The 13673-nt window shown below is 46.6% G+C and overlaps 1 protein-coding gene across 6 annotated transcripts in view; it reads left to right on the top strand.

Moving 5' to 3' along the window:
• Nucleotides 1-13542, top strand: part of dmxl2 (Dmx-like 2) — a 37168-nt gene extending 23626 nt beyond the window's left edge. For 3 of the 6 annotated variants that reach the window (XM_076048611.1, XM_076048629.1, XM_076048603.1), the window contains 16 exons: nucleotides 1751-1941; nucleotides 2051-2184; nucleotides 2331-2416; nucleotides 2565-2766; nucleotides 3035-3152; nucleotides 4281-4346; nucleotides 5478-5564; nucleotides 5689-5810; nucleotides 6214-6352; nucleotides 7773-7833; nucleotides 8021-8148; nucleotides 8257-8334; nucleotides 9949-10040; nucleotides 10138-10190; nucleotides 10665-10882; nucleotides 11519-13542. In XM_076048611.1, the coding sequence (XP_075904726.1) occupies nucleotides 1751-1941; nucleotides 2051-2184; nucleotides 2331-2416; nucleotides 2565-2766; nucleotides 3035-3152; nucleotides 4281-4346; nucleotides 5478-5564; nucleotides 5689-5810; nucleotides 6214-6352; nucleotides 7773-7833; nucleotides 8021-8148; nucleotides 8257-8334; nucleotides 9949-10040; nucleotides 10138-10190; nucleotides 10665-10882; nucleotides 11519-11728 (1985 nt within the window). In that variant the 3' untranslated portion in view covers nucleotides 11729-13542. The remainder of the gene's footprint in view (nucleotides 1-1750; nucleotides 1942-2050; nucleotides 2185-2330; nucleotides 2417-2564; nucleotides 2767-3034; nucleotides 3153-4280; nucleotides 4347-5477; nucleotides 5565-5688; nucleotides 5811-6213; nucleotides 6353-7772; nucleotides 7834-8020; nucleotides 8149-8256; nucleotides 8335-9948; nucleotides 10041-10137; nucleotides 10191-10664; nucleotides 10883-11518) is intronic. The other 3 variants (XM_076048633.1, XM_076048621.1, XM_076048637.1) reach the window with 2 other exon arrangements.
• The last annotated feature ends 131 nt before the right edge of the window (nucleotides 13543-13673 follow it).

The raw sequence follows: 13673 nt of genomic DNA, 5'->3' as shown, positions 1-13673 counted from the left end.
TGCTGGTTTTGCAGGATTGCAGTGCATGGAAAGTGTTACGGGTTTGCATTCTCTGACCCCGCCTCCCCCACCTCACTTCCTCGGGCAGCTACAGCAAGAGTGCACGTAACAAAGAAAAAGTGGGGGGGAAAAAAACAACCCCGCTAAGGCTCACCACTGCTATGAAGATGTAGACATGTGCCTTTAGTGTCTTGACCAATCAACACTTGTCTGTTTGCGTGTGCGTGTGCACATTATACTGCATGTTTATGTTGTCAAGTCCTGCGTGTTCATCCTGTCGTGTCATTCCTGTCGTGCCAATAAAGCACCTGCAAGGCCTAGCATGGAGAGTGCAGAGGCCACCAGCCAACAGCCGTCTGAGACCAAACCAGGTACCCCACCACCACCACCACCACCAACCACCAGAGGATGTTAGCGTTAGCTGCCAGACGACACAATAGCTCTGTTTGGTCAGTCTTGTAGAGTGGTGGTGAATCTCTGTGTGAGTAGATGTAGCGCTGGGAATGTTTGCATCATAGACGAGGAAGATTGTTTGAAATCTACTGCGCTGTGTGAGTGTGCAGTACGTCCACGCATGTAGCGCCAGAGCAGAAGTCCAGACACGCAACACATCCCTCCAGCGTTCGTGGTTTTATCATTTTAAGATAGCACAAAGTATATCAACAGCCTGCATGAACCATGCAAGAATGAATAGCAAAGCTGTTAAAGGAAGATTAGTGACGATCTTAGACGTCAAAGGAATCATACATCAACATGGCTGTGATGGGAGATGTGAGCTGATTCATCTTAGTTCTGTCATAGTGTTGATAATTATTAGTAGACACTAAAATGCCAGCGTTGTTCAAGCTTTAATTTCCAAATCTTGTCTGATAATCCATGTTTCGAAAAGTACGCTGCACACGTCTGAGTGTGTCTTTGAACTTGCCAGTCATACGCTTTGGCTCAAGTCGTCTGACCTCCGCATCCACTTCACTCCTGAGACACTGCAGCTCTCAGCAAAGCCTGCGGCCTCTGGAAGAGATGTTGAGAGGAACCCGTCGGGCAAATGTTGAAAATATTGAGGGAAACATAGAAACTGGCCTCTCCAGCAGCACTGCATGTCGCAAGCACGCGGCCACATGCAAACGCGTCACATTCATTGTTTTGAATCACAGAGTCGCACTTGGCCACTTGTTCACCGCAGTTGTTGCACATGGTTTGTGTACATGTGACGAGTTTCCACCGACACACTGTCACAAATCCAGTTGTGTGATGATTTGTGTGTCTGAGCGCAGTCATCACTCTGGTGTGTGTCCTGTCCCGTGCTGTTTGGTTGCAATATCACTGTTAGTTACGCAGGATGGACAATGGTGTGTGTGTGTGTGTGTGTGTGTGTGGTGCCCGCTGTCTACACTCTGTGTTTGTGCATTTGTGTTTGTCTTTCCCTGCCTCTGTGTGTGTGTGTGTGTGTGTGTGTGTGTGTGTGTGTGTGTGTGTGTGTGTGTGTGTGTGTGTGTGTGTGTGCGCTCTCAACAGCATCTGGAAATGGAAAACTTAGACTTGACGCAGAAACCTGTGTGAGGAGATTCATCCAGGTTTGGAGTTTGGCTCACCGCCGTTGTTGTGTGTTGTTGCTCTGGGTGTGTGGATGCACTTCACTTCTCCCCGATCGACTGGAGCGACGGCGGCGGCGGCGTCCCCGGCGCTCGCTCTCCTCTCAACGATCTCACCGGACTTGTTTTTCTAAGATACCGTCTCCTCTGTTCCCCAGCGGCTCCTCCGCAGGCCCCGGCCGAGGACGTGGACCGCTACAGGCGTAGGTTCAACATGAGGATGCTGGTTCCCGGACGCCCTGTGAAGGAGACGCCGGCCACCCCGCCTCCCGTCCCCATGGAGAGACCCACCTACAGGGAGAAGTTCATCCCCCCGGAGCTCAGCATGTGGGACTACTTTGTGGCCAAGGTGAGCAAGTCGGCAGCGTCAGCAGCCTCAAGTGGTCGTGGAGCCATGACTAACGCTCGGCACTGTGGGGCCTCTTTTGCTTTGCTTTGGTCGTTGTTTCCTCCCTCAGCCCTTCCTGCCCCTGTCGGACAGCAACGCTCTGTGCGACTCGGACGAGAGCGGCGCCGAGGACGACGACGACGACGACGACGCCTTCCTCTCTGACACGCAGATGACAGAGCACCTGGACCCCAACTCCTACAGGTAGGACCGTCTCTGTTTACCCCCTTTAGTTGCTGTTGCTGTTTTTTGGCCCGAGTTGGAAGAGTGTGTTACACACTGGACCTTTAAAATTGTTTATATGTTTGATTGGATAATGAGAGGGCATCTGTGTTTTTCTCTTTTATCAGCTGGGCCTTGATCCGCCTGGTCATGGTGAAACTGGCTCATCACAACGTGAAGAACTTCCTCCCTCTGACCGGCCTGGACTTCACAGGTACAGCCTCACCTCCTTAGTGACAGCAGTGAAACATCGCTCATGTTTTCACTGTGTCATGACACAGCAACAAGCTTCACCTTTAAGGTTTCACTTCCACCGCTTCTCCGTTTTACGCTCCACCGCTTGCGTGTCCGTTGTGTCCCAGACCTGCCCGTCACCTCCCCCCTGGGCAACGCCGTGCTGAAGACCCTGGAGAGCTGGGAGCAGCTCCTGCTCGAGCGGATGAACAAATTTGACGGCCCGCCTCCCAACTACATCAACACTTTCCCCACCGACCTGAGCGCAGGAGGCGGCCCGGCTATACTGCGACACAAGGCCATGCTGGAGCCAGACAACACACCCTTCAAGTAGGTCACCTGCTCCTTCCAACATGCAGGTGCAGGAATCCTCTCAGCTGGGGCTGGGGGGGGGGGTTATACAGGAGGAGTATCCTCTATTTTGTTTGTTCACTTTGTACATTTTGAGAGCAAGTGAGTCTTAACTGACCAGTAAACTGCTAACTTACTATGTATTTATTGAGGACTAACAGTGACTGAACATTTCAACCGCGCTCCTCGGTTCAATGTGATTGCACTGACGTTGCACTGTACCTGATTGACTCACCTTCCATTGCAGGACAAAGAACCACCTCTCCTTCCCCGCTCGACGTCTGTGGCATTTCCTGGTCAAGCAGGACATTCTCCAGGAGACTTTGATTCGTTACATCTTCACCAAGAAGAGGAAGCAGAGTGAGGTCAGCATCACCAGTGCATGTATATGCTTTCCCGTTTTGTGGTTCTTAGGTTTAGGTAGGTAGGTATAGTTCTTGAATCCCTGTGAATGAAAGTTTCACGTTTCATCCACAATGTGCCGTTTTATTTTTTTGTGAGTTTCACCCGCTTCTTTCACACACACACACACACACTGATTGGCTCAAATATAAGTCCCTATCTTGTGACATACTGAACTACAGCACATAACCACTAAGATGATAAACGTAGGCTGCCTGATTCTTTTAAATTCTGTGAATTTTGAAAAGAAAATGAAATTGTTTTACCAGTTTGTCGTCATGAAATCTTGCAATGTTGAATATTATCAAACAACAAAACAATTTTCCTGCATTCAAGGATCATTGATCCCTGAATACTGAAATACATTTTGAGTAACTGACATGTCAATCAGTTGAATTTATATGTCAACGGTGTCAGTAGAAGGAACCTTCTATTTGAGCCATTTAGCACCTTTGTTAAAACCCTGCAGTTTGTGCACGGCATTTGCACTGGTAATAATTTAGCAACCAGAACGACAATAATAGTGATAATGGTAACAATTATAAAAAATCTCACTTTGGATTTCAAGATATTTAAACATCTGGATGCCCATCAAACACTGATTGAGTGACTGTAAAGACCAGCTGGGCATGACTGGCCTGTGTTTGCTGTACCACACAAAGACGTGCTTAACACAGCAGACCTCTCTGTCCCAGATATTTTTGTTTTTGTCATTATCATTGTTTTGGCTCTGTAAAGTACAGTTCAGGGCCTTTTCTACTGTCTGGAACTGCTATTACGTAACCATTTTCTAATGAAGCTACTGTAGCTACCACCTGCCGCTAGACAAAACTTACAGTGATATATATATTTCAGGTACTACTGGAAAAAAATGATCCAATTTCCATAGTTCTATCATAAGATAGAAGCCCGTGTTAAATAAGCAAGCAGTACAGTCGGGCTCCTCCACCGTTGATCAGGGAGTAATCATCAGAACCCTTGTCAGCCTTTTACTTTACGTTTCATCCCATGTTTTATTTTTCTGTGTTTGTGCATGTGTTTGTGTTTGTGTGTTGTTTGGTGTCTGTATTGCCTCTGTGTGTGGTGTGTAGTCTGTAGAGAACCATACGGACCATATAAACCCAAACTGCGTAGCAGGAGCTCGCAGTCCATCTAAGGTAGTATCATTTCCAGTCCCAGCCCAGGCTGCTGCTCTGTCGGCCCGTCCGTCCGTCCGTCCGTCCGTCTGCACGGAGCAGTCACTGGAAGGTCCGGCTTCAAGGAGCAGATACACTGAGATTTTAACATGGTTCTTGTGTGTCACCAGCTGCGTTTCCATCACAGTGATATTTCTAAAATTTCCACAAAGTACAATTGCAATTTGCAGGCGTTTCCATTGAAAGTTGTGAAACCATAATTGTGGTGAAATCCCACTTTGAGGAGGATGGAGGTGCAAAACATGTTTCGTTTTGGGGCCGCTATTTCAGTCGTCACTACTGCCGCTGCCACTGTTATCATTAGCATACAAAAACATTCCGTCTCCTCCTCCATCCAAACACAACGCGCCATTTTAACTTGAAGTGAACTGGTCACATGACCCCGAACACCACTTCCGCTGACGTGCAATTGTGAAAAAAGTGTTTCCATGACACAGCGTCAAAACCTTTTAGCCATGTTTGAGAGGTTTTTGGAAGTTTATGTGTTTCCATGACCACTCTTTTATTGCCATATTTATGTTTTGTGCAATTCTAGGGTTCATGGAAACGCAGCTAGTGACACACTGGTGTTTTTACTCCAGCTCTCCACGTAGGCCCGGCCCGACAGTGACTGGTCCTGCACTTTCTCTGGCTTTAATTAAACAGGAGGCTCTGAGGCTTTGCTCTAATCTCTTCCTCTCAGTTTGGCACTTATGACATTCACTCACTTCACCTCACATCTGCTCCCAACAACAACCACGACTCCCTCTGTCTCTCACTCCTTTTCCACTTCAGCTGGACTAATCCTGCTGGATTCAAAGATAAGAAAAAAAAAAAAAAAACATTGGCCCAGACTCTGAATGTACTAACCTGCATGCTCACTGTCAGGGCACCACTGAGCTTGCCAGCTATGCAAGATGATTTTATTTCGTTTAAAAGGAACCTAAAACCAAAAACAATTGTTATTCTTTCTCTGTGGGATCAAACTGCTTCATGTAATTCTGTATCTGCTCTGATGATGAACAAGTAATTCTTATTGCCAAGATAAGTGAAAATTAGGAACCTGGCCTGTTGTAACTTCCATTGTATTGGCTCATGTTTGCTTATTTCCAGGTGGAGGCGGACCTGGGTTACCCAGGAGGCAAAGCAAAAATCATTCACAAGGAGTCCGACATCATTATGGCGTTTGCCATCAACAAGGTCAGATTCGCACGACCTTTCATCTAATAGCACACAATCAGAACCGTCTCCTTGGTGACACAAGAGTTTATCCCTCTTGTGTTTATTTGCGTCTCGTCCGCTCTGCTTCCTTCCTCCCGTCCAGGCGAACTCCAACGAGATCGTGCTGGCCTCCACGCACGACGTGCAGGAGGTGGACGTGTCCAGTCTGGTGGCTGTCCAGCCCTTCACTTGGATTGGGGACGACTTTGACAAGGAGTCCCGCAGGTAGCATTCACTCCCTCCCTAATATCAATGTTTACATTGTTTACATTATTATTTACACAATAGGTATATGTTTTCCGGAATTTCACTTAGAATGAAATTCAGTGGAATTTTCATATTTTCTAAATTTTTAACTTACAAACTGAACATTTGCTCTGCTTTTGTGATTGTCAACTTCTCTGCATTATAAACCACTTTTGATTGGTCTTATAAAATACTTTGAGTTTTGACATTCACAAGTTGTGAGCCACGGCAGTGAAATCAAAAAACAGCTTTGGTTTAGTGTTGCATGTTTTTTTTTTTTTTCCTTAATCCAACAATTTGGAAGATATTTTTCTGTGTGAATAGCTGTATGCGAGCTCCACACCTTTCTTGTAACGGCTTGTGTTCTTGTTCTGCTTGGCAGCTCCGATGACGTCGACTACCGTTCCTCTCACACCAACATCGCCCAGGCGAGCTCCGTTCCCTTCGCGCCACCTCAGATGCCAGTCTCCGCCTCCATGCCGTGGCTCGGCAGCGGGCAGACCAGCATGGGAGCCAGCGTGGTAGGAGACCTGGCGCCACACTCACCAAACCACACCAAACCGCATTCGCCCACCGGGAATTGGCAGAGTTGTAGTTCCCAGTCATAGCCAGTAGGGGGAAACAGCACGGCTTTTAGAGCAGGGTGTCCAACTCAGATACACAGTGGGTCAAATTGTAAAACTTTATTTATTGAAAAAGTCTTCCTGCGGATATGACAGTGAACCTTTCATATGGACCCAAACAAGTTGTGCTTCAACCTGCATATGGAACAAGCAAAGCTTAATACTATACAATAAATAACTTCATATTGCACACATGCAAAATCTGATCTCAAATTACAAAAACCCATCAAAATAAATAAAATGTAAATAAAGATTTTCTTAGTTGCAGCCTTCTGATTTAAATTTCAATATTAATATTTTTTCGCAGGCTAACAATAGATGAAAAAAAAATAAAGTGACAACAATAAACCAATTAAGTCATAATAATATCCTTGAATGAACATCCTGTTTGACGCGGCAAAATACAAGTAGAGCATTCTGGGATTTTTAGTATTTGTATTGAATTGCGGGCCAAAGATAATTACACTGCGGGCCAGATTTGGCCCTCGGGCCAGAGTTTGGCTCCTTTGTTTTAGAGCTTGCTCACAACACAAGCTTTGACTTTGAAGTTTTCTGCCACAACATTGTGCGCTCCCCACACAAGGTTTCATGAGCATTGGCAGAGGAAGCTGAGTCTGAAGTCTGTCTGCGGCCTCTGCACAATATCACTGCTTTATTTTAACTCTTATCAATGTCAGGCCAAACCGAGCGCTGCCGACTAAACAGCCGCCCTGCTGAGTCTATGTAGGCTGATACAAACTGTGTTTGCAGGGCAAAGATAAATTCATACACACACGGATAGCAGCAGAGCGCGCGCACACACACGCAGACAGCCCAAGGTGCAGATGTGCGTCAAATTACATGCAGCCAGGGTTCTCCATGTTCCAGCCATGTTGATAAATGTGTGTGTGATACACAAAGCGAGACAGGATGGACTCGCAGTCACTCGGGTATTATAAAGTTTTCAACATGCAGAGCAAACTTGCGTTTCTGTTCTCTTTGAGAATATTCCACATTCAAGAATTCATGACTACAAACTGGCAATTTAATTCGCTTTTTCTTTTTAAAATTAACTGCATTTTAAAAATCAGGAGGCATTCTTTTCTCATCGTAGTGGTTCTGTGCTGTAGTTCAGCATGTCACAAGATAGGGGCTTATATTTGAGCCAATTAGTTTGTGTAAAAGAGAACACAAGTAGTATATCATTTTAATCGAGATGAATTTAAAATAAATAAAAAAAATATATATATTAAAAGCTGGTTGATTATGTCATCAATCTGGCAGTTATTTTCTGCACACCTTTTCTTTATAAGTGAACTTTTTCTTTTCCTCTTCCCAGATCATGAAGAGGAACCTCAATAACGTGAAGAGGATGACGTCTCACCCCATCTATCAGTACTGTGAGTGTCTTCTGTGAGCTTTATTTTGGAAGGTCATCCCCTCCATGCATTTCAAATTGGAACAGCATGGCCCGTGTTTGCTTTTTGAAGGCTCTGGCTCTATTTTGTTCCTCTCTCTCCATCTGTCTGTCTGTCTGTCTGTTTCTTGTCCCCGTGGTGTGCGTGTGTGTTTGCTCACGTGCGGCAGATATGACGGGGGCGCAGGACGGCAGTGTGAGAATGTTTGAGTGGAACAGACCTCAGCAGCTCATCTGCTTCAGACAGGCAGGCAACGCTCGAGTCACGCGTCTCTATTTCAACTCCCAGGGCAATAAGGTGCACACACACACACACACACACACACACACACACACACACACACAGACTGTACCTGTTTTGTCTGTTTGCTGTGATTGTGCTGACGGCCGTGTGCCACTTCCACAGTGCGGCGTTGCCGACGGCGAGGGCTTCCTCAGTCTGTGGCAGGTCAACCAAACATCATCCAACCCCAAGCCCTACCTGGTGAGCTCACCTCATCAACCTCCTCCACCTCCTCAACCTCCTCAACCTCCCCCACCTCCTCAACCTCCTCAACCTCCTCCACCTCCTCAACCTCCTCAACCTCCTCCACCTCCTCAACCTCCTCAACCTCCCCCACCTCCTCAACCTCCTCAACCTCCTCCACCTTCTCAACCTCCTCCTCAACCTCCTCCACCTTCTCAACCTCCTCCTCAACCTCCTCAACCTCCTCCACCTTCTCAACCTCCTCAACCTCCTCCACCTTCTCAACCTCCTCCTCAACCTCCTCAACCTCCACCATCTCCTACACCTTCTCAACCTCCTCCACCTTCTCAACCTCCTCCTCCTCCTCCTCAACCTCCTCCACCTTCTCAACCTCCTCCTCAACCTCCTCAACCTCCTCAACCTCCTCCACCTTCTCAACCTCCTCCTCAACCTCCTCAACCTCCTCAACCTCCTCCACCTTCTCAACCTCCTCCTCAACCTCCTCAGCCTCCTCAACCTTCTCAACCTCCTACACCTTCTCAACCTCCTCCACCTTCTCAACCTCCTCCTCCTCCTCAACCTCCTCCGCCACCTCCTCAACCTCCTCAACCTCCTCCACCTTCTCAACCTCCTCCTCAACCTCCTCAACCTCCTCAACCTCCTCCACCTTCTCAACCTCCTCCTCAACCTCCTCAACCTCCTCAACCTCCACCACCTCCTACACCTTCTCAACCTCCTCCACCTTCTCAACCTCCTCCACCTTCTCAACCTCCTCCTCAACCTCCTCAACCTCCTCCACCTTCTCAACCTCCTCCTCAACCTCCTCAGCCTCCTCAACCTTCTCAACCTCCTACACCTTCTCAACCTCCTCCACCTTCTCAACCTCCTCCTCCTCCTCAACCTCCTCCGCCACCTCCTCAACCTCCTCCACCTTCTCAACCTCCTCCTCAACCTCCTCAACCTCCTCCACCTTCTCAACCTCCTCCTCAACCTCCTCAACCTCCTCAACCTCCACCACCTCCTACACCTTCTCAACCTCCTCCACCTTCTCAACCTCCTCCTCCTCCTCAACCTCCTCCGCTACCTCCTCAACCTCCTCAACCTCCTCCACCTTCTCAACCTCCTCCTCCACCTCCTCAACCTCCACCACCTCCTACACCTTCTCAACCTCCTCCACCTCCTCAACCTCCTCCACCACCTCAACCTCCTCCTCCACCTCCTCAACCTCCTCCTCCTCATCCTCCACCTCCACCACCTCCTCAACCTCCTCAAGCTCCTCCACCTCCTCAACCTCCACCACCTCCTACACCTTCTCAACCTCCTCCACCTCCTCCACCTCCTCAACCTCCACCACCTCCTACACCTTCTCAACCTCCTCCACCTCCTCAACCTCCTCCACCTCCTCAACCTCCTCCTCCTCATCCTCCACCTCCACCACCTCCTCAACCTCCTCAAGCTCCCCAACCTCCTCAAGCTCCCCAACCTCCTCCACCTCCCCAACCTCCTCCACCTCCTCAACCTCTAGCGTACACAGCATGGCGCTCATCCACATCTGCAGATTACATTTTTTAATGAAGTCTATCTTTGCTGTAAAGTAATGGTGTTTTATTGTTGACCCGCTCCTGCTGACAGAGTTGGCAGTGTCACACTAAAACCTGCGGTGATTTCGCCTTCATCACGTCCTCCAGCCTCATCGCCACTGCAGGACAGTCCAGCGATAACAGGTTCGCACCAGCTGAGAGCGATCAGCGTCGTTTAACCTGCAACACTGTCACTGTGTGTCAGACCAATTCAACCTCTCATTTATTTTCCTCCCTTTAGAAACGTGTGTCTGTGGGATACCCTGATTTCACCAAGCAATACCATGGTCCACGGTAAGACTAAATAGAATATATGGTCTGTTTAGATATAGATGTGTTTCTCTTTTGGGAGTTCCATTTTGGAAAATGTGTAGATCTTTAAAAAAAATATTGAATGGCAAAATACTTCATGATAAATTATTAAATTGTGAATCAATTATGAAGAATAATGTAAACCATATTTTGTTTTTTGTTTTTTTTATCTTGTATTATTAATATTGTGGGATAGGCAAGAATAAGCTACGGCTTGAGCCTACTTCTTCCTTTTTTTGTTCGCAGAGTTATTGTATTTTTGTTGTGTGTGTATATAAAGTGCAAATTTGTTTTTGGTTTTGTTTTACGGTTTCCGCTGTAAACAAAACTATTCATCCATTCAAGACATCCTGACATTCCAGTCTCTGAAAAAATAAGAAAATATGCCTTTTACTTTCACTTTTTTTTTTGGGCCTTTTTAATCTATTCATGCGTCTCCCTCCCACCAACCTCCAGCGTTCCCCTGCCATGAGAATGGAGCGACTGTGCTGCAGTACGCCCCTAAGCAGCAGCTGCTGATCACCGGAGGCAGAAAGGGATTCGTGTGCGTGTTCGACATCCGCCAGAGGCAGCTGCTCCACACTTTCCAGGCCCATGACTCAGCCATCAAAGCCCTCGCACTGGATGCCTTCGAAGACTTCTTTGTCACCGGCTCGGCGGAGGGCAACATGAAGGTGACGCGTCGCCCGTCACTCGCCGACCGAGCTGCCACAACACATTTACGCACGTGTGCAGCCTCACGTCAACTAAACTGAGTTCTCGACGTCGGGGGGGGGGAAATAATCGAGCCGTTTGGACACGTTGGCGTGAAATTCAGCTTTTCATTCCTCGACCAGTTGCTGTCGCCGGAGCTGTAGGCGATCTTCATGTCAGGAGGTGTCAGTAAAAACTGATTTACTGACCTCTAGTTTCAAAAACGACGGTATGAGGAGGGATCTCAGTCACGTAGAGAGGACGACGTCCCATCCTTCTGTGTTGGATGCTTTATTGTATTTGTACACAGATTATAGAGCTAGATTCAACTAGATTTCTTGAACCTCAAACGTCCTTTGAATCCTATTGTGGGTTCCTTTTCAATCAACTCCAGTTGATGCAAGCGCATTTCTGCGAAAATGATCACAAAATAACGCGATAGTTTCATGTTATAATGTGATACTGAGCAGTTTTTTATTCTAGGGTGGCAGTAATGCGGTTCCGCATATAAGGCTGTGGTGCAAAAAAAGCCCAAAACTTTTTCTTTTTTTTTTTAAATTGTAGAGCAACAGTTTATTGTACGTAATGCTGTGTTTTCTGCTGTCTTCTAACTCCAGGTGTGGAAACTGGCCGGACACGGGCTGATGCATTCCTTTAGCACCGAGCACGCTAAGCAGTCCATCTTCCGCAACATCGGCGCCGGTGTCATGCAAGTGGAGACGCGGCCCGGCAACCGCATCTTCACCTGCGGTGCAGACGGCACCCTGAAGATGAGGGTCCTACCCGACCGTTACAGCATCCCAAGCAGTTTGGTCGACATCCTGTAACGCCGACTTCCACTTTCTCCCAGAGGGTCCAAAGAGCAAAAGAGACAGAGACGGGGGGAGTCGGGGGTGGGGGGGAAAGCAGCTTTACTAACACTCACTAGGCATTAACGTTGCGGTGGATGGGGAAGAGTTAATCAAAGGATGTCGTCTCTTTTGGCCTCTTTTGCAGCATGTATTAACCCGCAGGTTTACAGTCCATGTAAATCCTCTTGTGGATGAGAAACAGAGCTGCAAATATCTTTTTTTTTTTTTTTTTCCTTTCCCAAAGGCTGAAAACAAGAGTTTGAAGCAAACGGCATCATACTTGATTTTAAAAAGCTAGATATATTGTCATTTTATTGAGGAATCTCTACTCTTAGAGTGTGTCCATAGGGAAGCTATGCATGTCCTGTTCTCGTTCCGCGGTGCAATCACAGGTCTATTGATAGTGCTCTGTAAAAGTGCTCAAGCAGAAATTGAAAAAAGACAAAAAAAAAAAAAAAAAAAAAATTCAACGATAATAATGTGTAACTGTCGTCATTTTGTGCCCACCGCTGAACTCTCTTAGCATCTACTGTAACCAGCACTGTGGTTTGTAATTAAGTTAGTGGTTTCCAGTGTGAATCGAGTTGTTGGAATCTGCATTGATCTTTTTGTTTTCTCCCGTTGGTTTTGCCCGACCTCACCTCACCCTCACCCTCACCTCACCCTCACCTCACCCCCTGCCTTCTGCTGCCTGGCTTCTCCAGGCCCCTTATGAAAGGTTGAGGGCCGCCAGAACCTGCATCTGCGCTCCATTTCATTTTTGAGCTGAGCTCAGGCCCGGTTTCACCGCGGAGTGAGCGCTCGCTCTCTCTGCTTGTGTGTCACACGTGCGGCCTCCGACCCTCCCGCCCCTTCGCCCACCTGTCTGTCTGTCTGTGTGTCTGTGTGTGGCTGCTAGCACAGTGCTTTTGGGAAGATGACGTGTTTTATCCCCTGTGACCGTGATATCAATGTGTCCATCTGTCTGCTCCCAACCTGAACAAGCAACCCACCCACCCACCCAAAGCAGAAACACAAAGGTCCTCCTCTGGTTTTGCACAATATGAATTTTTTCTTCCTCTCTGTTTTTTTTTTCTTTCTGATTTTAGTATTTAAATTATTTATGTGTTTTTGTTTGTTCGATCATTCCGTTTTGAAACAGTTTTAACTTATTGCCTTTTATTTTAGGAATGTAAGGGGTTTTACTGTGTCTGACCGGGAGACAAGCTACACAGTGTACTGTATGTAAGTGTGCGTTACTTCTAGTTTTTACTGTTTTATCCACGAGGAATAGATATTTGCACTCAAATTCTCGAGACACTAAAAGTTTATTTCAGATAAATAGGTTATTGAAGAGGAAAACTGTTCTATACAAATGAATGTCTGGCTTTATTTGGCCTAGTAGTCAAACGTTTGAAATAGTTTTAATATATAAATTATAAATATATATATATATATATGAAATAACACAACAGCTTGTACAAACATAAAAGCATTTCTTTATTTTTTTGTTTGTATCATACCAGCTGGATTAGTTGTAACTTTGGTTAAGTGTATGTATTGTATTTATTAAAGAGATTTTGTGTTTCTCTCCCTCTTTCTGCCCACTATGTGTACTGTATATATCTTAAGTGTTCTACTGATGGTCCTACTGATGTCTGGTGTGTATGTGCGTGTGCATGTAATAATGCAGAACAAGCCAATATCATGCGTAGACGCTCACGGGGGCACTTGAGCCTGGAAGTGTGTGAGAGAACAGGTCATGGTCCAAGTTTTACCTTTGTAAAGTGAATAAATTTGTTTTTATTTCATCATGGGTTTTTGGCCCTGTGGTTTTTCTTTTTTCTACCACAAGAATTAAAAAAAAGACATGCTTCTTTATTTTTAAGGGCAAACAGATGTCCCGTATGTACATAATATTGTCGACAACATGCACATGGAA

The sequence above is a fragment of the Nelusetta ayraudi genome, unplaced genomic scaffold (assembly GCF_046127955.1).
Source record: "Nelusetta ayraudi isolate G7.1 ecotype Tasmania unplaced genomic scaffold, CSIRO-AGI_Nayr_v1 ptg000005l, whole genome shotgun sequence".
Taxonomy (NCBI): Eukaryota; Metazoa; Chordata; class Actinopteri; order Tetraodontiformes; family Monacanthidae; genus Nelusetta; species Nelusetta ayraudi.
The sequence above is the reverse complement of the archived record's forward strand: the minus strand, read 5'-3'. Positions and strand labels throughout refer to the sequence as shown.